This window comes from Drosophila rhopaloa, unplaced genomic scaffold (assembly GCF_018152115.1).
Source record: "Drosophila rhopaloa isolate 14029-0021.01 unplaced genomic scaffold, ASM1815211v1 contig_2, whole genome shotgun sequence".
NCBI classification, from domain to species: domain Eukaryota; kingdom Metazoa; phylum Arthropoda; class Insecta; order Diptera; family Drosophilidae; genus Drosophila; species Drosophila rhopaloa.
Window position 1 is genome coordinate 16,644,344 of NW_025335083.1, and position 24,273 is coordinate 16,668,616.

Here is a 24,273-nt window from a genome sequence, read left to right on the forward strand (position 1 = left end):
AGTGGGGCAAACTACATAGCATGCTTCCAGGCATTTTATTAATTTCACTTCATTTTGATGCTCTCGTTATCCTGGGCAGAGGATGAGGACAATGATGTCTGGAAATGGCTAGCAGCACTGCGGGCGCACATCTGCCGGATGCGCGGGTTGTTTGGTAATTTCCTTAACGGAAGTGCATGCAGTTTCAGGACCATAATAGGAGGAGCCATCCTTATCCTGGCTGCCGTCTGGAGTCCGAAAGAAAGTTAGCTGGTCAGTGTGTGCCGGATTGCTAGACATGTTTCCACAGGCGAGAAGGATGGAAAAATGTGTGTGCGGGCCAAAATTTGCTACACAAATTTCCGCAGCAATAAAAGACCAAGAGCCAACCATTATCGATACTGCTACCGATGAGCATTGAACGCTTCCCAAGGCCAATTTCCAATTGATTAGCCACTTTCGTGGTCGACACAAAACCACAAAAGCCTTAAAAAAATACCATTCTTGGATTTTAATCTATCAATAGGAATATGTGAAATTAATCCTATTGTTTCTGAGGTAACTTTAATAAAAACATTGTTTAAATAATTGAAGTGCAAGAAAGCCCTAATACCTATTTTCGAATAAATTCATTAATTAGCTTAGACGTGGTTTTATATCGGTAGCAAATACTTACTTCAAAAATACTCCGCATTTATTTTAATAAACGAGCTGTTTTAAACAAGAAGACAGCGAGTTGAAGTAAAGTGTGTGCAGCTATTACCAATCTAGCACAGCCTCTCATTAAAAGTTAAAATTTGAAGTAAGTAATGCCAGGCTAAAGAGGCTCAAACCATTAAGTTCAGGATGAATCGGAAGCACAATTAGGCTGAGTGCCAGGGGCGTGACCCTTTGGAAGTGCCACAAAAATTCGCCCTAAATTAGAGCGGCAGGGGAAGTTAGCATCAAATGCAGAGACCGCAAGTCTGAGACGATTCCGACATAAATTCAATAGGACGATGGCAATAAGTGCATTAGCAGCATATTTCACAGATTGGCAGACACGTCGCTAGATGTGGTCCCGTGGCCAGTCGAGCACACCAGACCGGGCCAAAAACACCCAGACGGTGGCCAAGACCAAGCAGTAAGCCACAAATTGCATGAGATCATAAATATTTCAAGCATAAAGTACAAAATATGCAAAAGTTTCCTATTTTCCTTTAACGTTCTGTTCGCTCTGGCCATTGCCATTTCCATTGCCAATGCCACTGCAGTTTGACGTAGTGCTGCCGATTTGTCCTTTTAGCCAACAAATGTCTTACCTCTCGTATTTTATAGCTTAGCTTTTAATTTAATTTAAATTAAAAATAACACCTTTTCAGAATCGATTTGAAATAAATTTGAATTTCCTATATTTGAATAAATTGAATTGCGAATTTTTTATTCCGAAAAACGTATCCTAATAAAAATGTTATTAATTTAGATACAAGTTACACCTAAACCTTAAAGACACAAGGTACCTATCAAAAACAAAAATCAATCTAAAATCAATATTTTATGTTAAGTTGTATAGGTCTTTATAAAATATCTATAGCTGATTGTTGACCAGTTTAAATTAACATCAAATATTAATCTTTATATTGTCGTTGAGATTTTATGATTCATTTAAAATAATTTTAATACAACTTAAACCTAAATAACAAATTATTTAAATATTTTTTTAAAATATTTCATATTTATTGTCTTTTTTAAAGCATTTGTTGGCAGCACTGGTTGCTGCTGGATGTTGGCTATTGCAGTTGGCCAGATACGAAGGACGTCAAACGGAGTAAGAAAAATATATTGCTAAATTCTCGCACAGGAAACGGCAGCAGGAGCAGCAGCAACAGCCAGCGGGTGGACATGACCCTTCCGTAGTGCCCAATCCGTAGTTCGTAGTCCGCTGTCCACCGTCCGTTGTCCATATTCCGTAGTCCTTCGTCCGAGTCCGGTGTCCGTGGTCCGTTGTCCGGCACGTGCACTACGCCAAAATGGCAAGCGGAAGTTCAAAAGAGCAAAGAGCATGTAACGATATTTCGGTTCTCTTTTCTGCTTTTCCGAGTCGAATGGCCATGCGATTGCGGGCAACAAATTTGCAATAAGCAATTTTTCAATTTTCAATTTAGGCACCAAGGCAGCGGGTGGACAAGGATATGCAAAACAGCGGCCACATATCGTCCAGCCATAATTCAACGCGAATTGCCAGAATCCGATTCAGCACAAAGGACAAATGAGAGTCCTGCAAGTGACCCAAAACTTCAGTCAGGCGTAAAGCGGTATTAATTAACAGCGACTCAGTTTTTGACAATGAATTCAAGATGATTTGGTCAAGGGTTTTGACTAGTTCAGCAGCATTTTGAACTTTTGTTTTGATGGGACAACAAAAATAACTTTATTAGAAATAAAACCCAAAAAAAGAAATTAAATTATAATACTACAATTTATTTTGTATTTGCCGCCATCGTTGGCCAATCACCAGTGCAGCCAGAAAAGCCCACATTATACATGCCACATACGGATTAAAATAAGCGGCAGCCTCTTCTGTCACCTCGGAATTTTTCAGGACGAGGACAATTGTTTTGCTCGCACTTCTAGCAGCCAGTGACGTCCACATACACAAAGTCGTCCTCGAAAGGCTCTTTCCTGGAGATTATGTGGCCATGGGCTGGGAGAAGTGAGAAACCCAGTAACTGCATCAGCAGTTGGAGGTCCATGGGAATCGCAATCGAAGTGTGCAGCAGGTAACGCACTACTGGTGGGAAACCTATTACTGCTACCCTTTTTAGCCCAGTGCAACTTAAAGTTTTATGATTAAAGCTGTTAAAAATATCAATGTACGCTTATGAATATAACCACTGTTATCGATAACTGATATTAGCAGTGCGTTAACATTAACATCTGCACTGCAATTATGTAAACTAACATTTAATACTGTCTATCGCGAATAAAGAGTCAAAGCAGCACGACGTGTTTTATTTTACGCTTCCGCCAAGATTTTCCTGACAAAGAAATTCCTTTAATAGGTTATGGGCCCAGGCACGGCTTGGTAGTGAAGTGCGCAGTTACGAACTGAAATAATAAAGACATTCGCGAGGAATTGTGGTGTGATGCAAATAGCAAAATGAGTGCGATGTATCAAATAGAAAAGTTGGAGGACAACAACTATGATACTTGGAGCATCCAAATGAAGAGTGTGCTGATACATGCAGAGCTATGGGATGTTGTGTCCGAGGATCCACAAGAAGGCTCATCCGAAGGCGCCAATGGGACGGCAATAGATAAGAAGGCATTGGCCATGATCATGTTGAGTGTGAAGGCATCACAATTGAGTGCTATCAAAAGTTGTATAGCGGCACGTGAAGCATGGACTAAGCTGAAAGAGATCCATCAGCCAAGTGGACCTGTACGTAAGGTTGCGCTTTACAAAAGGTTGCTCAACTTACGCATGACGGAGGGTCAAAGCATGACAAGTTTCATAAATGTGTTTTGTGAAATTGTCGATCAACTTGCTGCGGTTGATATTCAGTTAAATAATGAGCTGCAGGCCATTATATTGCTTTCAAGTCTTCCAGAGGAGTTTGACAATTTTGTAGTCGCCATAGAGACGCGCGACATTCTGCCTTCGGTTGAAATTCTGTGTATCAAGCTGAAGGAAGAAGGAGAACGAAGAAAAAGTGTAGAGACGCATAGCAACACGGCGCTCGCTTTTTCTGCGACGCAAAACCAAAGGCGCCAGACAGACGCCAAGAAGAAGAAGCACACAAACGTTGTCTGTTTCAATTGCGGCGTAAAAGGGCACTTTAAAGCGAATTGTCAAAAAAGACCGGTAAAGCAAGACGCAAAAGCGAAAGACGAAAACAAGCAGTGCAGCTTGTTAAATGCATTGGATGCAAGCAGTTTTTCCAAATCAAACTGGTGTTTGGACAGTGGCGCAACGAGCCACATGTGTTGCGATCGGCAGATGTTCACGAAGTTCGAAGAACATAGCGAAAATATTGGATTGGCAGACGCAGGTTTCTTGGAAGCCAAGGGCAAGGGTGAAGTTGTGCTAAAAAGCAAAAAGTATACATTAACATTGCTGAATGTATTGTATGTGCCAAAGCTGACGAGTAATTTCATATCCGTGAGCACAGCAGTAGCAAATAATTGCGTCGTATATTTCGGGCCGAAAAATGCAAAGATTTCACAACATGGTGAAATAATTTTGGAAGTTAACAGAGCTGGAAGCTTGTATATGGTTGAGTTCGAGCCTAACAGATGTTACGCTGCCGTTAAGGCTGATGCGAAACTATGGCACAACAGATACGGGCATGTTAATTACACAAGTTTGCTGGAGATGTCAAAGAAAGGATTGGTACGTGGGATGGAGAAATTGGATATGCCATCAATTGCCTCATGCAAGACGTGCATGGTGGGCAAAGTACATGTGCAACCATTTCCAAAGGCCAGTGAAAGTCGTGCACAATTTTTGCTGGAACTAGTTCATACAGACGTATGTGGACCATTTGAAGCGAAGTCTCTTGCAGGATCCAGATATTTCTTGACTTTTATTGATGACTGTTCGCGGCGTATTTTTGTGTATTTCCTGAAAGGCAAGGATGAGGTCTTTGACAAGTTTGTGGAATTTAAGAATTTGGCAGAACGGCAAACCGGAAAGAAGCTAAAATGTATTCGGAGCGACAACGGTCGTGAATATGTTAACAACAAGTTCAACAATTTTTTGAAGAGCAATGGTATTGATCGGCAGCTGACAGTGCCTTATACCCCACAACAGAATGGAGTTGCTGAAAGGGCAAATCGCACGTTGGTGGAAATGGCAAGATGCTTATTGGTGCAGTCAGGACTCAGTCAGACATTATGGGCAGAGGCAGTAAATACGGCTGTGTATTTGCGAAATCGTGCGGCTACCCGAGCGTTGCCCAATATGACGCCTATGGAAGCGTGGACTGGTAAGAAGCCAAGTATAAGTCATTTAAAAATTTTTGGTTCCGTTGCAGTTGCACTTGACAAGGGGCATCATAAGAGCAAGTTCACAGCGAAGGGCAAAGAGTATCGCATGGTCGGATATTCTATGCAGGCGAAGGGCTATAGGCTATATAATGCGGAGTCAAACCTGGTGATCGAGAAACGTGATGTCATATTCGACGAGCTTAGTGGCTTAGAGCAGAGAAGTGACAGCGTCGTAGTACTTGACATGCAACCACCAAATCAAGGGCAATCTTCAAATTCAGACGATGAAGGTGATATCCAGCTGAGATCGGATGATGACCATGACGAAAGCGAGCCAGAACTTGGAACTACAGACGACAGTAGCAGCAATGAATCTTTTGAAAGTGCAAAAGATATTGAGATAGTGCAAGCTAATCCGACACTACGAATTGGTCCTGGCAGACCAAAGATCCTGAGAACGGGCAAGCCTGGACGCCCAAAAAAGATCTACAATATACTGGGAGCGATGGTTACAGACGAGGTAACTATCCCGTCATCGTACGACGAGGCGATCAACAGTAAACACGCAGCGCATTGGCACGAAGCAATGGAGAAGGAGCACAAGGCTTTGATGACAAATGAAACATGGCAGCTTGCAGAATTGCCAAAGAACCAGCGCGCAATTGGCTGCAAATGGGTATTTAGTCTAAAGCGAGATGCGTGCGGCCAGATTCAGCGCTTTAAGGCAAGATTGGTAGCGAAAGGATGTTCGCAGCAATATGGTGTCAACTACAGCGAAACGTTTTCACCGGTATGCAGACTAGAGAGTATGCGTTTAGTCTTAGCGTTGGCAGCGGAGTTACAATTGTATTTGCATCAAATGGATGTATGCACGGCATATTTGAACAGCGATCTGAAAGACACGGTTTATATGAAGCAACCACAAGGGTTTGAAGAAGACAACCAGAAAGGAAAGGTTTTATTGCTCAAAAAGGCGCTATATGGATTGAAGCAATCAGGAAGAGAATGGAATTCGATGCTGGATGGAGTTTTGCGTAAACTTAATTTCGTTCCATGCGACAATGAGCCCTGCTTGTACAAACAAGAGACTGGAGGTAATTTGTCACTAATACTAGTCTATGTCGATGATATTCTTATAGCCTGCAAGTCAAAGGAGGATTTGAACAACATTAAGGCAGCCATATCTAACGCATTTGAATGTGTTGATAAGGGTCCATTGGAGCTCTTCCTAGGTATGGAAATCAAACGTGATGGCGAACTCGGCGAGATCACTTTGGGTCACTCACAGTACATTAAGGATCTACTACGAAGACATGATATGGAGAACTGCAGAGCGGCTGCGACGCCGTTAGAAGCAGGACACCAAGTGGCATGCAGTAATGACCAATGTCAGGAAGTTGATATGAGGTTATATCAATCAACAATTGGAGAGTTAATGTGGTTAGCTCTTACGACCAGACCTGATATTTTGCATTCAGTTGCAAAATTGGCTCAGCGGAATAAGGATCCGCATGTGGAGCATCTAGCAGGAGTGAAGCATGTGTTGCGATATTTAGCTTCAACGTCGGAGCTTAAGCTACACTACAGCAAGTGTGGAAAGGCGTTTGAAGGCTATGTCGACTCGGATTGGGGCGGCGACCAGAGTGACCGGAAGTCATATACGGGCTTTGTATATTTTCTGGCAGGAGGTCCGATATCCTGGAAATCGGAGAAGCAACGGAGCGTAGCGCTTAGCAGCACAGAAGCTGAGTACATGGCGTTATCAACAGCATGCAAAGAGGCGATTGTTATGCGCAGACTTATAGTCGAAATTGGTTGCGGCGTAGAGGACACCCCAACAATAGTCCACACTGACAATTTAAGTGCGCAACAACTGGCTAAGAATCCTGTGCATCACTCAAGGGCAAAACATATTGATATAAGATATCATTTTGCACGGGAAGTAGTAAATGAGGGACAAATAGTTTTGAAGTATGTTTCAACTAATGATATGATCGCAGACATATTAACGAAGAATTTGCCGAAGCAGAAACATACGCATTTCATGAATTTGTTAAAATTGAAGTAATATTTATACATATGCTTACATTGAGGAAGAGTGTTAAAAATATCAATGTACGCTTATGAATATAACCACTGTTATCGATAACTGATATTAGCAGTGCGTTAACATTAACATCTGCACTGCAATTATGTAAACTAACATTTAATACTGTCTATCGCGAATAAAGAGTCAAAGCAGCACGACGTGTTTTATTTTACGCTTCCGCCAAGATTTTCCTGACAAAGAAATTCCTTTAATAAAAGCAATTCCCGGATTTCCACTGCAAATTTTTAAGACGATTCATAAATAAACAACCGAAAGAACACTAAAAATTCTTTTAGACCCATTAGCAGGCAACAACGTCAAGACAGACTAAATATTATATTGTATATTAAGATGTTTAGTTCAGTTTCAAAAACTCTTATGCCGCTAAACACTGCAAACACATTATAACCAATATCGTTATTATACTAGTTTCTTAAGCAAGTAATTAAAACATATTTTAAAGGGCTTTGTAATTGCTTTAAAAATATTTACAACAAGAAAGGAAAGCTAACTTCGGGCGGATCCGAAGTTGATATACCCTTGCAGAATATTCTGTAAATTATGGTCTCCAAAATTATTCATATGATGCATTCTTAATACTCATAAAAAATCCCAACTTCCTAACTTTAAAAACACCAAAGTTATGGCATTTCCGATCAATCAGTTATATGGCGGCTATAGGATATAGTCTGCCGATCCCGGGTGTAGGTCGGTCTGTCCATGAGGTTTCTTCAAATCAGTTTAAATTTGCTTTTATTAATCGATTAAACATCAGCTTCATGATAAATTTTCTTCGAACGAAAAATATATGCCCGTAGAAAGTATAAGTACCTTATCGATGTACCACTTTATTAAAATTAGGTATTCCCCAGAGGGAAGCGGGACCGGAACTCCCTCTGCTGAGAGATGGAAACCCATTACGTAAACTTGTCCCTGTAAAAAAATATTTTGGGAATATTAAATGGATTTGGAATAATAGGGCCTTTACCTCGTAGGGACATGTGAAATTTAAATTGGAAAATTGTTTAAAAAGATTATAAACAAGTATTGCCGGCGCATTATAGGGCCTCTGCAAAAATCGACAGCCATCGATTGTGATGTTGTAGAGCCACGGCTTAAAACCACTGGCCCGCTTGAAAATTTGACCGTGTACTCGGATATTTTTGGCAGTTTTCCGCAGAGTTCCATTGAAACTCAGTGTAGTTTTGTCCCTGCTAATGGCTTTTAAACGACATTTGTGCACCGAAATCCAAGATTCATCCACTGAATCACAAACAAAGTTGGTAAACTTGAATCTGGAAGCATTCTAAACAAAACAAATATTTATTTGATAGGAATACATTGAAAAGAGTTACTTACAATGGTACTTTGTTCGAAAACAATATGAAAGGCCAGAATTAAACATATAATTCTAAATGCGGTTCCCATGGTGTCAAGTGCCATTATTAAATGCTTATTTTTATAAAACTAACTCAGCAACAGTAGACCTCTATTATATCGGCTTTTTTTACCGGTCAAAATGAAGTTATAAGTATTGAGCTTAATGGTGTAATCACCATTATTATTAGATTAGAAGAATATATTATATTCCAGTATACAGCATTTAGTTGATATTTCATAGTCGTTCCAATTAAATATTAAAATCTTTCTGTTTCTTATTTGTTGAGTTATTTTTATTATGTTGGTTTCAAAATTGCTGAACATAATGGCATTATAATAATATATTTTGGATAATTATAGGTAGTATCGAATATACATTTGGATGACTAAAAACTATTTAGAAATCTGAATATTATTGCTTTAATTTGGGTACTATATACAGATAGAATGTATATAAATATTGTCCGGTGCTGGCTTGTTGCACAGACAAATTAGTTCAAAGCATTATTTGTCTTTAAAAATTGAAAAAGCCGAAACATTAATTAATTCACATTAATTAAAAAAATAAAAGCCAATCATAACGAACGAACAATTTGTATGCTAATATAGGTACCTAAACTTTTGTTTTTAGAATGGCTGGCAACAATTAATAGGCGCAATAGACCCCAAAGTCAATTTGTATCATGTAGTTTCGGAAGCGAAAATCATGGGTCCAAACAATGAAAATCCGTTGGGCTGCGTTGCATGACCAGCAATGCGCACAAAAATAATGTTTAGTTTTTAATGCTTCGCACATGCCGCCAAACGTATTGAACCTCAACGTGAGCGGAGGATCATCTTATCAAGACTGATATCCTTAAGACGACGATTATGGAACACCAACCTCGACCGATTGTGACTTTCTCACTAATAATTTGTAATCTTTAAAGATTTTTAAACTTTAAGATCCTACAAGATAATAAATATTCTTTCCACTTTTTTTAAAAAGTTTACAATACCACATTTTACATTTAAGTCAAACCCGTCAAGATCAAAGGTGAGCTTATGAAATATAATAGTATAATAGCGATACTATTTTCATGAAACACCAATCGGTTTTGTAATTTTGACAATGTATTTTTTTAATTAAAAGACGTAGTTTTTAAGTAAAGTAAAAATGAAACGAATTGGGCTGGTTAAAGGTAGGTAACGAGAACTACAGATATTGTACGATAAATTCTTCGTCCCTGAAAGTAAAACAGGTTGTCGTTTTTTGTTAAAAAACATAATGTTTGGAAATAACAAAAATCTATAGAATTTATACCTTTGTTTAATTTTTTTTGAGAATATCTTCGACAAACGTGAAACTGACATTAAAATCGAATTGCAATTTTCGATCAAAAAACCACCGCAAAGTCAGCATGTAATCGCCAGTTGGAAGCGGAAGCCGTAGTAGTTCGGTCTTCAGATAAAAGTCTTTTATGATCTATGAACCCTAAAATAATAATTAGTGAGATGTAGAACAAATGTGTTGAAACTCTTATTATATAGGGGCATGTGTGGTTCATATTTGAAAATTCCTTAAAAAGCCCGTAGACAATTGTTACAACCGGAATGGATCGGTGTCGCATGTATTGACACTCATCCAGTTTTTGGTCGACTAGCCACGGCTTGTAGCCATTGGCCCTCTTTAAAACTTGTCCATGAACGTGTATATCATAAGCTGGGTGTAAGACCGTTCCGTTGATATTAAGAAGCACTTTGCTTCTATTCACAGCCTTTAAGCGACAGTTGTGAAACACAAACCAAGATGTGTTGTAACTCTCACAAATAACGTTGGTAAACTTAAATACGACCGCGTTCTGACAATATGTATTAGTATTCACTCCATATATGAGTTAATTTAACGGAAGGACTTACGTTCAATCCTGTGTTATAAGTTAATAATACTCCGCAGAGAGCCGGAATGATCAGCAAAGCCCGCATCGCGCTTAAAATTGATCTCGAATAATATCAGAAATGTGTTTAAATCTAAATTGTTCAATTGTTTCAAACATTTTTAGAACACTAATTTACGCTTCATGCTTTTGATTATCAGTAAAAATAATCTACACTATATTTACAAAGTTTATTTACTAAACATATGAAATTTGGTAGGTCGGATTGATTGGCCAAAAATAAAACCCATAGAAAATCCCGGAAATTTTAGCGTAAAAGCAGTACGGTAACAATTGTACCAAAAAATCAAACCCAAACAACCTTGACTGGTTTTATTTGTTTATTGCAGATCAGATTACACCATGTACTGCCGAATGTCGAGATCGCGTTCTCTCAGCTTCAGATCGATCCACTGCCGATAGATCTTGACGTTCGTGTAAATGCCCAGCAGTTGTGGGCCATCACATCGGGCTGTCCTGGTCACGAGGCCGGCCAGGAGGAAGCGGTCGTCGTGGCCAGAGAGCGGGCACATCAGAGGCACTGCGGCCATGTCCACATCCCCGCAGACGAAGTCGCCCTTGTCCCCGCCCGCGCACAATAGGGTGTCGTTGTGGGCGTGGCGCCGTCCCAGGAAGGACAATCGCAACTTGGCCCTACACTGATCAGGTGGCAGGACGTAGAGTGTCCACCGCTTGGGCAGGATCGCCGATCCCCCGAAATCGCCTCTCTGCCAGCCGGACACATAACACTGGCTGTAATTGTAGGACATTTGCGGGGGCGGCAGGCAAATCGGCTGGACATTGGGGGTCAGCTGGAAGGGTGTGTCCTTGTCCACCAGGATAATCGCCATGTTGTGGGCCAGCGGCATTTGCGTGTAGTTGGGATGCAACACAGACTCAGTCACCGATCGCTCCTGATGAGGTTGCGGTTCCAGCTCCACGGCGGCATCCCATTCCCCGGCCACCAGGCGCAGCTTCCCGGGCTCCACACTCTGGACACAGTGAGCCGTTGTGACCACAGCCAGGGGTGTGATGAGTGCTCCACTGCAGAGGTATCCTTCCGCTCCGTACACCGCCACTAGCCAAGGAAACTCGCCGAACTTGGCCTCTCGCTGCTTGTAGCCCAATGGTCGCAGATAGTACCAGAGATCATGACGACCTCCACATGGCCAGTTGGTCGCCTCCGCCGGAAGAGTCGGTGTCGACAGCTGTTGGTACAAATGCATTACTTAGAAATATACTTTTGATTCCGTACTTAAAAGGAGAAATGTATAGACTATAGCTTTTATATGTTAAGTCTACACAAAGTTATTAAAAAAGTGTTTAAATTGACTTTTAAACAAGGCTTTATTTACCAAAGGTAGGTACTCAACACTCTAGCTTTTTAATATAATATAATAAGAAAAAAAAATTATTTCCATCTATTAATTAATTAAATTATACTCACATATCACCCGTTATTATGTTATATAAAAATTGAACAAAGGAAGCCACAAGAACTGAAGCAAGGTAGGTAAAAAGCGTTTATGAAAAAAACTATTATATTTTATATCGAATAACATTTTCCACAAACCTTAACATCGATTATTCCGCTCCAACTAAAGGATAATGGAATTTTTTACTATAAAAAAGCCACACTTTTTGAACGGGCTTAAATCAAAACTAAAATGAATTGAAATGTGGCTCACGAAGGTGGTTGTCATTCAGATTGTAAACCAATTGCACTTAATCCCATAGATATTAAAAAAAAAACTAAGAATGTCGAAAACCAAATTGTCAATTTTAATCAACATTTTTTTTAAAGAAGGGGAAATTAGTAAGGTTTTTTTTTGGTACTCACTGTATCCTGGATATTGCAGCACTTTTCCATATAGTGGCATTGCTCGTCCATCGTCGTCCTACTGCGATCCGGATAGAATTTTCCGTCGACCATTAAGCCCTCGTTGCACTGTTCGTACGGCACACATTGCTTGTCCTGTCCGCAACTCTGGAATGCCGTCAACGAAGGTGTTAGGATGGCCAAGACAAAAAGCACCACAACCCGATGGAGCCACATATCCGCGAATTCCGTCCCTGAACAGGTTACCTTGCACTTGAGCTGCGCAACTGGACGACCGTTGGCTTTTATAGCCTCGCCAAAGTTCAGGCCGTACACCCCGATTTGATTGGGTAAAAAATAGATTGCGACCCATTAAAGTGCTATAAATAGTCGACAATGGGCTGCGAAAAAGGGGCTGGACCTGCAGCAATCAAATAAATGATTCAGACGACGATGCACTTAGAGAAATGCTATCCATTACAATGGAAAATCATAAAACATTTTTATTTGATCTCTTAATTTCTTTATTTCTTTAATCATCAAAATTAAGTAATGCATCCTTAAATCTATAACAACCGGAAAAATATATACAGACTGCAAAAATATATAGTTTTTTATGAGATAAACGTTTTTAATCTCCACTTTATTCAAACAATTTTTTTATGGTCCTTATTTATTAAGAATTATTTGTTTTTAACAAATAATATTTATTATTTTTGTATTGCCAATATTTCTGTGATTAAGAAAACTTATCTACACTTTAGTAAAAATTTTATTTGAAAAATGTTTTTGTAGCAATTTTTGATGTATAGTTAGGTTTAATTTGTTTCAATAATTAAATAAATTTGTTATTGTCAGTCGGAAAATAAATTATGAATAGTTATTTTTTAAAGACATTTAAAGATAGTAAATTTGTCATGGTACTTAACATTTAAGCCCTCAATGCAAGCACACGTTGGATAACTTCTGTGCACGTGTCCAGAGGAAAGGGTAACCATTGTATGCCCAATTACGGAGATATATCTGGCACTTTCTCCAGTCTGCCGACAGCTACACGAATCCGTATCTATTACTGAGCATTCGAATGGGAAAAGTGGGGGAGGATGCGGATCAGCTGTGCTTCAAGATTTGCGTCATATCTTAATGCACAATCGTCGCCTAAGTGCACGTAAATTGAATAAAATTTCGACAAGTTTTAATGCACAAGACATTCAGACAACACTCTGAGAGGAAAATGAGGTGGTGGCAAGACAGGTGGGGGTTTTCCTGGGGGGAAATAGTTTCCCTGCCGTTCGATAGACACACAACTCAATGGAAGTGCTGTGTGTACTTGGGCATATTTGTTGCACTGACTTGTTTGGCTGGGATTTACGCAACTTAAACAGATTGTCAACAGGAATTGCGAGGGATGAGATGGAATCGGGTGAGGTGAAGTCGGCTGGAGGACACCAGTAGGATGAAACATGCGTCAAATGTGTAGAAAGTTAACGTGTCCAGTGCCTGCTGGTCCTGTGTGAAACTTAATTTGTTCAATCGTGTTGCAACACTTCTGAACAGATGTTATCCTTGAGGAAATGAATTCTGTTATTGTTGCTGGCCATCCACTTTAAACAGATTTATGAACATGTCACACCCCCCTCCCCCCATCCGCCATCGACTCAATTCTGCGGTGGCAAATATTCAATTATTATGAAAATTTATTGTTCAACCAATTGTTTCGGGTGGATCGGAAGTTCATTTTGCATGGATGAGAACAAAGCTGTTTGTAAACTGTGTTGTGCATCCGTAAGAATATCATTTAATGCACATCGACCACAAAACGTAATAATCGAAAAAGGTCAACCAAACATTTTTTTAAAGTTATAATTGAAATTCAACTAAATTTGCAATTCAGTTAAAATTATGATACCAAGACCCAGATAAGTCTGATATATAGAAAGACAAAAAATAATCGTTGCTTAATAGTTTAAGTTTTTTAAAACTACGTAAATTATTGGATTTTGTAAGCAGTAAGAGTAATCAGATTTTTATTACCTTTATTAGAAGGAATAAAGTGAGTTTAATTTGGACCATTTTGCCACTCGTTTTAACATTTGAGTATTTGTCCTGGAGCAATGCAATTCGAGCACATTCATTTGGTTCTCTTCCATTCATGTTGCTCTCTTAAATGCAATTCATTCAGCTCAACTGTGGGTTGAGTGAAACTTTACAGACTGCAAACTGTAAAAATAATCTCAGAAACAGTGCCGAGTGAATCGAAATGGAACATTGAGTTAAATTGAATGAGTTGAGCGTTTCCTTCGCTTTTTTGATGGGGTCCCAGGGTGGTGGCGGATGTGGGGACGCCGGGACACACACTAGTCATGATGGGAACCTCAGATGACGGATCCGTGAAGCAGGTCGTTTACACCGAAGTGGTAAGTAGCCCCAAATACCTAAAACTCATGCATACATATATATTGAAATATATTTATAAATCTATATATTTGTTAGTCAGAGAAAACAGTACGTATGAGTGATAATCTGTAAATCCATTGTAACCAAAGGTAACAGTACGTATGAGTGATAACCTTTGAATTCATTGTGAAGACCCTAAGACGGATTTATCGATTGACTGTTCAACTCGAGTAGGACCATAAAAATGATTTTACCCAATTTCATCAAATTAAAAAAATAGTCTGTGTTTTATATTTCATATTACATATACTACGTTTGCTTTTATTTCAGTATCAACTCAAAGGATAGCTTGAACATAAAATGGCCTACAAGCAATAGTACATTAAGTGGTAATTGTAACTACTAAAAGTTTAAGGGGTTACATTTAGTACATGTCTTATGGGGGTCTTATTGGAGTGGAAATTAATAAACCTAATAAATTGATTAGTCGAATCAAATTGCAATACAGTAAAAATTTCAACTATTCCGGAAAATTGAAATTTTTAAAGCACAGTCTATCTAACAATCAGTTCGAAACTAAACAAAGGTTTTTAACATTTTAAAATAGCAAAATATCTCTTGGAAGCTGTAGTGTATTTATATGTAGACGTAGTATAAAACCGGCATAAGACATGTCTGTGGTGGATGTGCTATCTTAATCTCCAAAGCAATGTCAGGAAGTGGGTTGTATTTTGATGTGAAAGGAGAGCCGGAGTGCAGTCCTTTGGGTTATACCATTAGAGCATCAAATCCACATTAAGCTTCCTGATCCTGTCCCGGTCCCAGTCGCAGCCACTGGACGCAACGTCACAGGGTGTCGTTAAAGAGGCGCTTGGCCCCCTTGAAATTAGGATGAATCGGACCCGGTAATACATGCGGCTTGAGAGCACTCTTGCCGGGCAGGCGATCCGCGTCGTAGGGCAGCTGCGGAGACAGCTTCAGCTGGCGGTAGTAGTCGCTTTTGGGATAGAAACAGTTGCTCTTGGTCACGATCCGCACACGCTTGGCACTGCCCGTCTGTGGGGTGGCAAACTGCAGACGCGGCACCTGCTTGGGCGTGGACTTCTGCAGTTTGTTGTTAGCCTGCTTCGTTTGTTGTTTGCGCGAGGGAACGAAAATGTCCTGTTCACCGGGCTCTAGAGGGGCATCCCAGCCGTTGGCTGGCTGCGGTGTGGCGGTGGTGGCTTCATCATCACCAACAGGCTCGGTTTTGGGGGTAGACTTTATCTTGGGCTGCTCCTCCTTCTTGGGCGTGGGCTGCTCATCTTTTTTGGGCTTGGGCTGCTCCTCCTTGGTCTTTAATTTCTCTTCTTTCTTGGCTTTGGACTGTTCATCCTTTTGTGCCTTGGACTGCTCCACCTTCTGTGCCTTGGACTGTTCTTTCTTGGGCTTAACCGGTCCTTCTTTTTTAACCTTCAACTGGTCTTCTTTTTTCGGCTTGGGGGTTTCTTCCTTTTTTGCTTTCTTTGCCTTAGGCTTGGTTGGATTCTCGTCCTTGTCCTCCGCTGTTGCATCAGTCTCAGTGACCTCCTCCACCACCCAGGCATTGTTTATGCTGGAACGCACTTTTGCATTGTGTTTGACCTTTTTCTGCAGCTCCGGGGGCAGAGCTTTGCCAATGATCTCGTCGTAGTTGTGCTCGTCCACCTCCTCAAAGTTGATGGACTGCAACAGTCTCTTGCGCTTCGACTTGTTGAGCTTCTTGAGTTTCCTGCCAGTGCCGAAGACCTCGTCCTCCATCTCCTCAATGGCTGCCACCTTTTGTTCCACCATCTCCGACAGTGTCTGGCCCTCCACCTTTGGCATGGTGCGCACGCCTAGTGGAAATTCTCCGCCTTTGTAGGTCTCAAAGATCTGGATGAGCTTGCGCAGACCCTTGCGGCGTTTGCTGTTGAATTCATTGGTGCGGAGCAGTGTCTGCAGCTCGTCCAGGACACAGTCGGCGTTGAACGGCAGCTCTGGCATGTGAACATCCACGTCGCCCGCGCGGGGATCCAGGGATGTGGGGCGCGGCGGCTCCTCCTCGGCGTTGCCCTCGTCGTCCTCCTCGTCAAAGCCCGAGTCCAGTTTCTCAATATCATCGATAGAGGCGGTGGGGAAGCCCATCAGCTTCCAGGCATTGTACTTTTCGCTGTACTCGCGGCCCAAGTCGCTCTGATAAAGCAGGTGATAAAGCACCCTTGTGCGGCACTGGGCCACCAGCTTGGCGTCGCGCTGCGTGGCCAGGTAGGTGACGAACGGGCGCAAGAACAGATTGACCTGTGCGGCGCTTATCTCGCCATCGGCCGCCTTAGCCAGCTCCTCAAAGAAGACATCCAGATAGTGCATGGTCATGCCGCGGCTCTTGGGCTGCTCCGACAGCACGGACAGCTGCATGCTTTTGTTGAAGGCGGAGATCAGCTCCGGCGACCAATTGCTCTGCTTCAGCAGACGCAGGACATAGCGCACCATGCGGCGGGTGAGCATCAGGAACTTGTCCATGCGCCACTGGTCGATGCCAAAGAACTCCTGACACATGGTGCGCATGAACGCACTGAAGTAGGCCAGACTGCAGGCCGTGTTTCCATCGAAGCTGTCCACCATCTTAGCCAGCTGTTCGGCCAGCTCCTCCTGCACCAGCGGCTTGTCCGACATCCACATGTTGTAGTACAATCCCTTCCAGATGCGCATAAAGTCATCCTCGGTGAAGGGAAAGGAGCTACTGGCCCGCAGCTTGAACCACTTGCGCAGCTTGCGGATCTGGCGATTCCGCTGGGCCACATCGTTGCCAGCAAGGGCACGGACGATTTTCACCTCCTGGGCGACCACCCTCACCTCCTTGGGCACCTTCGCCTGTGTCGCCTCCTCCTCCTCGATGGCAGCCGCCTCGGCGCAGCGCTTGGTTGGCTTCTTGCGCGTCACCATGCTCCGGCTAATTCAACTTTTATTTGCGAAAAATAAGTGAGCTGTGTATATTGAATATGCGGCCTGCACGTGTTGCCACTAGAGCTGGAACAAAAATCTACGTTTACTAGATGCTATCGATGTTGCCAGAGATTTGACAGCATCGATATTTTCCTAGCAGGCATCGACTATTTTCACTTGGCCTACTATTTTTTTGAATATGTAAATTATAAAACAATTAAATACGCAGTAAAAGAACAAAGGTTTTTCTTCTAATTCCAAAATATTTTTGGTGATTTGAAACTTTTTAAGAGCGTTACTCTTATTATTTAAAAAGTAAGAAAATATTTATTCCTTGCATTTTCCAACACTGTTCAGAAAAGGTCGCTTAGGAACACTCTTCCCCAGCTGATAATTCGGTCTGCTTTTTATAAATTTTGATATTCAGTAAAAAAAATCAAAGAAAACATGTCTGTGGTGAACGTGACGGCTGCCGATGAGTACCAGAAGTACATAAATGGGGAAAAGACGACTGTGGCGCTTTTCGCAGCCGAGTGGGCGGAGCAGTGTGGACAGGTGAAGGACGCTCTGGAGGAACTCTCTAAGATTACTGGCGAGAAACTGCAGTTCATCAGCTTAAATGCCGAACAATTTCCAGAGATTTCCATGAAGCACCAGGTGAGTCGCTAGTTTTTGGTTAATGAGGGGTAATAACTAGCTTTGCGGACTCCACTCAGATTGAAGCCGTGCCAACAGTGATCTTCTTCGCCAAGGGCTCCGCTGTGGACCGCGTCGACGGAGTGGACGTTGCCGCAATTAGTAGCAAGACCAAGAAGTTGGCCGAAAGCGCCAGCAGTGCGGCGGCGACGGGACAAACGCTGGAGGACCGCCTGAAGGCCCTCATCAACACGGCTCCGCTGATGATCTTCATGAAGGGCGACCGAAATGGACCTCGTTGCGGGTTCTCCAAGCAACTTATCGGCATTGTGAACAACACAAAGTATGTTCTCTTACCCCATATATTTTCCCCCTTTTTAACCTCAAGCTGTCTCCTTCAACAGCTTGCCGTACGAAACATTCGACATCCTAAGCGATGAGGAGGTGCGCCAGGGCCTGAAGACCTTCTCGGACTGGCCCACCTATCCGCAGGTGTATGTTAAGGGCGAACTCATCGGCGGACTGGACATCATCAAGGAACTTCTGGCCAACAATGAGCTGGAGGCCACGCTTAAGGGCTAATTCCACCGGACTGCGACCTATTCATCAGACACCTACAACCATGAACAAACTTTTTGCTAAGTCCTTAGACCTTTGTATAGTTTAATAAAGGATTTTCGACAAATCGGCCGTATCTGTTTTCATTTAGTGTGCGTATCGTACTGTGTGACCAATTTTAAAATGGCTAAGATTTTTTAAAACGGTAAAATTTTAAAAAAATAATTTTGCATATATCTGGCTTTTGTAAATATGTATATACAAATTTGTAGTTTTCAAAAATATCCTTAGGAAATAGCTAAACATTAATAGCGTAAGATGCTGAACTAGTTTCTCCCGTATTTTACAACACTAAACATTTATATGAACAGCTGGCTCGCATCGGCTTGCAAATTATTTTCGCAACTTTATTATTTTTTAGAAGTACAATTTAACACCGGAACTAAAACAGTATTTTAAATGGCTGAGGGTAATACAGCTAGCGGCGAGGACAAGAAGCTAACCGACATCTTTTTAAGCGGCTGGAACATCTTCGACGAGCTGGAAGTTACCGATCTTCCTTTTAATGGCAGCGAATTTCAGGTGAGACATGAAGCATCCAAACTAAAAACCTATTAAGCCCTACGCACCTTCTAGAACAAAGTTAAGACGGCAATGGGCCTCTTCGAGCAGGCCACCGTCATTGTGAACCAGGTGAGCATGTTCAGTGCCAACGAGATGATCGACGAAGTCTCCACAGAATCGTTGCCTTTCATGCTGCTCCCGTACTTCCTGGCCAAGCTGACCACCAAGATCAACAGTCCCAATAGCATACAGTCCATTGAGCTGGGTGAGATATACTTCAAGGATCACCTGCAGCGCTGCCAGGAGTACGAGCTCTGTGCGGCGCCCAAATCACAGGTGGCTACGCAGGACAACGAAACTGGAAAGAGCGAGCAGCGGGAGCTTATGGAAGCAGCCTATAATAGAAACGACAAAATTGCCCAATATCGCAGAATGAAGGAAATTGACGAATATATGGCCAAGATGCGAGAAGGAATCAAGAACAAAACGGCTGACGATGAAGACAGGCGGACGTTCTTCCTTAAGTACTTGGACAAAAGCATCATAGACTCCAAGCAGGAATTGGAATCGCTGATCGTAATGAAACAGTTGGCCCAGATGCGTTTGGCTCGATTGGCTGGTGGCGAAGTCGACAACGAAGTGGACTCTTTCCGCAAATCAAATCAGCATCAACCCTCTGCATCTTCCACCTCCCGGGGTCATGGTCACAGTCACGGACCCGGACATCACCACCATCATCAGCAGGCCACCAAGCCAAAGCCCCTGCAGCCCTTCATCATCACTCGCAACGCCACGCAGAAGGCGGTGTTCGGCTTGGGCTATCCCAGTTTGCCCATCATGACTGTGGACGAGTTCTACCAACAGCGCGTTGACGAGGGCATATTCCCCGACGAGGAGAAGGTGGCCAAGATGAATCAGGCACAGGCAATCGCCGCCGCCCGTGATCCTAACGAGCAGGAGGACGAGGAGAAGGCCGCGGAGGAGCTGCAGGCCGAGGAGGATGATCCAGAGTATCTGGACCGCATGAGACGCATGGACGAGTACAAGGATGTGGTGCGTCGCGGAGACGGAAACCGTCATAACCGCAGCTAAGAAACTCACTCAAAAATTATGTACTTTTCTACAAACTAATAAAATGGATAATCTATAGGAAGGGTTATAAGCCAGTTTATCCAAAAATACGTTATAAATATCTTAATATGTTCTAAAATATTCAAGGCTACAAGGAAATCGGTATGTATTCATTATAGGAAAATTGTTCAACTGACAGTTTTTATATTATTATTTTTGGCCAGAATTGCCAAATCAATATTTTGAAGGAAATTTTAACAAACATATTTTGTGAACACGTCCCTTGAAGCCACAATTTTTTGTCAACTCCTTTATGCATCTCTTATCAGTGTTTAAATTCTATTAAGTCTTGAAAAATAAAATAGTTCCAAGAATGTATTTAATAGCACAAAAACCATACTTTTTAAAAGATTTAAGCTGTAAGAACTCTAGGACTTGCCAAAACAAAAACTAAACATGCAGGAAACTTTAAACTTTTTGTAATTTGTAAACTAAAATTACTAAAGTGCAGTAAATTTTGAAATACCTCTTTTTATATAGATTAATTTACATAGCTATGACTGTCATTTTTTAAATTCTTAATTTTAAAATCTCCCAGTCTGGCCCCACCGTTTCAGTGCTAAAAAGCCTTGAGCAGCAATCGTGCGTTTCGCAACACTGAAAGTCACATTCCAATTCCACCACCAGCAACAACAAAAGATCCAACGAAAGAGCACACATAAATTTTAAAAAGAAGTCTAATAAAAGAAGACATTTGCAGAAAAAAACTATTAATTCAGCACCACTTACGGTAAGGCTTTTGAAAGTGCATTTTTTGCAAGGTATTGGCTAGTTTTTTAGTCGTTTTTCCGTATTCCGCAGCAACTTGGCAGCAGGATGTCCGTGAGAGATTTCATTAAGGGCCTGCCAATTCATGATTCGAGCAATTTCACCCACTTGAGCAACGAACATGGAATTCGGACGTCGCAGAAGCGAGCCTCCGTCTACCTACCAACCGAGGATGAGCATTCCGAGCAGCTGATCGTGATGGACAAGCGCTGCGTTCTTCTGCGCTACCTCACCCAACAGTGGGACAAGAAGACGCTCCAGCGGAAGCGGGAACACGGTGGCGATTCCGGAAATGGCAACGGAAACAGCTCCACGCCCAACGGCAACAGCTCCAGCAGCAAAAAGCGCCCGCGATTGGACCCCAACGAGCTGAACTGAGCGGCAGGACCAAACAGCCTCCAGCCCCACGAAGGACATCCCACACAGAACACGCGCCCCAGAGCTTCGCCAACACGAGCTACCCGTCATTCATAAACATATATTTAATTAAAAATACACTTAGTACAAAGGAGTTGCAGTCAAACTTCCAATACCTGAAGTCGCATCGAGAATTCGCTTTCAAAGTTTTGTTGCCTTTGCTTACTGAAAAAAGAAATCTAGCAGTACAATTTGTAACCAGGCGTTTTTTTTAATGCCATCTTTCATCTTTATGGCGATAACAAAAGAATATTTTGTACTTACCTAGGAAAAGAAACTAGAAACAATTTTAATTGTAACCAAATTGCCAATAACTTGATGTTTCATTTAGGGAATATACTTCTAAATTTATACAAAAACAAATGATTGTCTAATCCGGGTAGTTGCCAACCACATTTATCGGCTCAGATCACGAATTCAAGATAGTACTTAAGTATAATTGCACGAGTTCAAGTTTGTAAAACACTTTGCTGGATTTAACTTCAGTTGGTCAAATAATATTCCAACAACGAAAAATCTATTTTACAAACTGATTTCTTCTAGGAAGTTTGACTGAATCCTGGTACCAGACACATATTATAGCACATACTCAGAGCTCCAATAGATTTACTTTTAAAAACAAAGATAGCATGTGATTTGACTACTGTACTCTTAGATTAGTGGTGTCCCAGGTCCTGGGGATCCGGCTTGCCGTACTGCTTCTCCCACCAGGTGACAAACTCTTTCTTGCGCAGCTCCCGCTTTGCGAAGTACTCAGGGAACTGGGCCTTCTCTAGGGGATGCCAGTAGTCAAGCAACCAGTCCGGCGGGATCACCTCTCGTTCGAAGGCGCAGCCACCGGCACTGTTGGCGACTACAATGATAACACGTTAGCTGGGTGGGTATAAGATTAAAAGACATTTGTTTACAGTTTCGGGGCTGGAAATGCTTCGTCTCGAAGAGCTCCTTCTGTCCGCTTGCCAGGAGGCGGATGCCCTCGCCCAAATCCTTCCGAGCGTTCTCGTCGAAGCGGGCACGTAGCTGCACAGCGCGGTAGCGATAGTCATGACTGGCGCGATTGAAAACAACCAAGATGCACTTGCTCATTATATAATCTTCGGGTACTCTTCGGAAACTGCACTCACCGTCGGTCGTACCAGGCTTCCAGGTTGCGCAGCGCCCGCTTGTACAGGCTGCACACCTGGCGCTTGTGCGAGACAATTGCCAAGGGAACTTGGGCCATCGTATGCGCCTTAATTCGTTATATTATATTAAATTACTATTACAGCCTCGGCAGCAACAACAGCTGTCATAGGCTAAGTGCTCTAAATCGCCTAATTGGTCAAAAGTATTGGAAAGCGAAAAAAAATTTCAGAAATAAGGCAACTCTGGCGCCACCTTAGTAGAATTTAAGAAATTATTTAAATATTCAATTATTTAAATGTGCTTGTCTTTTATTTGCAAGTTTCCGATGTGTTGTTAAAAGGTAAACAAATTGTATCCGATTCCAAAGTGGCATACCTCTGAAGACTCGTAATTTGATTCTCAAAAAATCTGCATTCAAATTTTTCATTTTAACGTTGGTCCAATTTTTGACCCATTCATGTCATTTATTTTCAAGTTTCCGATATGTTGTTAAAAGGTGGCCCACAACTGGACTTTCGAAGTCCATAACTTTATCAAATATTCTCCGATTCCAAAGTGGCATATCTCTTAAGACTCGTAATTTGATTCTCAAAAAATCTGCATTCAAATTTTTCATTTTAACGTGGGTCCAATTTTTGACCCATTTTCATGTCATTTACTTACAAGTTTCCGATATGTTGTTAAAAGGTGGCCCATAACTGGACTTCCGAAGTCCATAACTTTATCAAATATTCTCCGATTTCAAAGTGGCATATCTCTTAAGACTCGTAATTTGATTCTCAAAAAATCTGCATTCAAATTTTTCATTTTAACGTGGGTCCAATTTTTGACCCATTTTCATGTCATTTATTTTCAAGTTTCCGATATGTTGTTAAAAGGTGGCCCACAACTGGACTTCCGAAGTCCATAACTTTATCAAATATTCTCCGATTCCAAAGTGGCATATCTCTTAAGACTCGTAATTTGATTCTCAAAAAATCTGCATTCAAATTTTTCATTTTAACGTTGGTCCAATTTTTGACCCTTTTTCATGTCATTTAATTTCAAGTGTCCAAAGTGTTGTTAAAAGGTGGCCCACAACTGGACTTTCGAAGTCCATAACTTTATCAAATATTCTCCGATTCCAAAGTGGCATATCTCTTAAGACTCGTAATTTGATTCTCAAAAAATCTGCATTCAAATTTTTCATTTTAACGTGGGTCCAATTTTTGACCCATTTTCATGTCATTTATTTTCAAGTTTCCGATATGTTGTTAAAAGGTGGCCCACAACTGGACTTCCGAAGTCCATAACTTTATCAAATATTCTCAGATTCCAAAGTGGCATATCTCTTAAGACTCGTAATTTGATTCTCAAAAAATCTGCATTCAAATTTTTCATTTTAACGTTGGTCCAATTTTTGACCCTTTTTCATGTCATTTAATTTCAAGTGTCCAAAGTGTTGTTAAAAGGTGGCCCACAACTGGACTTTCGAAGTCCATAACTTTATCAAATATTCTCCGATTCCAAAGTGGCATATCTCTTAAGATTCGTAATTTGATTCTCAAAAAATCTGCATTCAAATTTTTCATTTTAACGTGGGT

At 41.5% G+C, this 24,273-nt stretch overlaps 8 protein-coding genes across 8 annotated transcripts; 3 read left to right on the top strand and 5 right to left on the bottom strand.

Annotated features, from left to right (window-relative positions):
* Positions 1-7,813: 7,813 nt before the first annotated feature.
* LOC123037829 lies at positions 7,814-8,464 on the bottom strand. The gene is made up of 3 exons (XM_044460470.1): positions 8,396-8,464; positions 8,025-8,342; positions 7,814-7,969 (listed from the first exon to the last, which is right to left on the bottom strand). Exons 1-3 carry the CDS (start codon positions 8,462-8,464, stop codon positions 7,814-7,816), a joined length of 543 nt encoding a protein of 180 aa, XP_044316405.1.
* Positions 8,465-9,725: 1,261 nt separating this feature from the next.
* Positions 9,726-10,381, bottom strand: LOC123037830. Its single transcript, XM_044460471.1, has 3 exons — positions 10,316-10,381; positions 9,934-10,257; positions 9,726-9,881 (listed from the first exon to the last, which is right to left on the bottom strand). Exons 1-3 carry the CDS (start codon positions 10,379-10,381, stop codon positions 9,726-9,728), a joined length of 546 nt encoding a protein of 181 aa, XP_044316406.1.
* Positions 10,382-10,655: 274 nt separating this feature from the next.
* LOC108039424 (phenoloxidase-activating factor 2) lies at positions 10,656-12,405 on the bottom strand. Its single transcript, XM_017116439.2, has 2 exons — positions 12,173-12,405; positions 10,656-11,540 (listed from the first exon to the last, which is right to left on the bottom strand). Exons 1-2 carry the CDS (start codon positions 12,386-12,388, stop codon positions 10,689-10,691), a joined length of 1,068 nt encoding a protein of 355 aa, XP_016971928.2. The 5' UTR covers positions 12,389-12,405; the 3' UTR covers positions 10,656-10,688.
* Positions 12,406-14,834: 2,429 nt separating this feature from the next.
* Positions 14,835-17,614, bottom strand: LOC108039429 (ribosomal RNA processing protein 1 homolog). The gene has a single exon (XM_017116444.2). The coding sequence runs from the start codon at positions 17,489-17,491 to the stop codon at positions 15,395-15,397; it is 2,097 nt and encodes a 698-aa protein (XP_016971933.1). The 5' UTR covers positions 17,492-17,614; the 3' UTR covers positions 14,835-15,394.
* Positions 17,615-17,834: 220 nt separating this feature from the next.
* On the top strand, positions 17,835-18,812 carry LOC108039430 (glutaredoxin 3). Its single transcript, XM_017116446.2, has 3 exons — positions 17,835-18,148; positions 18,208-18,470; positions 18,532-18,812. The coding sequence occupies exons 1-3, from the start codon at positions 17,939-17,941 to the stop codon at positions 18,707-18,709; spliced, it is 651 nt and encodes a 216-aa protein (XP_016971935.1). The 5' UTR covers positions 17,835-17,938; the 3' UTR covers positions 18,710-18,812.
* A 222-nt stretch (positions 18,813-19,034) lies between these two features.
* On the top strand, positions 19,035-20,439 carry LOC108039432 (immunoglobulin-binding protein 1). The gene is made up of 2 exons (XM_017116448.2): positions 19,035-19,267; positions 19,322-20,439. The coding sequence occupies exons 1-2, from the start codon at positions 19,145-19,147 to the stop codon at positions 20,339-20,341; spliced, it is 1,143 nt and encodes a 380-aa protein (XP_016971937.1). The 5' UTR covers positions 19,035-19,144; the 3' UTR covers positions 20,342-20,439.
* A 542-nt stretch (positions 20,440-20,981) lies between these two features.
* LOC108039434 (DET1- and DDB1-associated protein 1) lies at positions 20,982-22,188 on the top strand. The gene is made up of 2 exons (XM_017116450.2): positions 20,982-21,110; positions 21,182-22,188. The coding sequence occupies exon 2, from the start codon at positions 21,197-21,199 to the stop codon at positions 21,524-21,526; it is 330 nt and encodes a 109-aa protein (XP_016971939.1). The 5' UTR covers positions 20,982-21,110; positions 21,182-21,196; the 3' UTR covers positions 21,527-22,188.
* On the bottom strand, positions 22,142-22,872 carry LOC108039433 (NADH dehydrogenase [ubiquinone] 1 beta subcomplex subunit 9). The gene is made up of 3 exons (XM_017116449.2): positions 22,690-22,872; positions 22,474-22,613; positions 22,142-22,418 (listed from the first exon to the last, which is right to left on the bottom strand). Exons 1-3 carry the CDS (start codon positions 22,785-22,787, stop codon positions 22,222-22,224), a joined length of 435 nt encoding a protein of 144 aa, XP_016971938.1. The 5' UTR covers positions 22,788-22,872; the 3' UTR covers positions 22,142-22,221.
* Between the last annotated feature and the right edge of the window lie 1,401 nt (positions 22,873-24,273).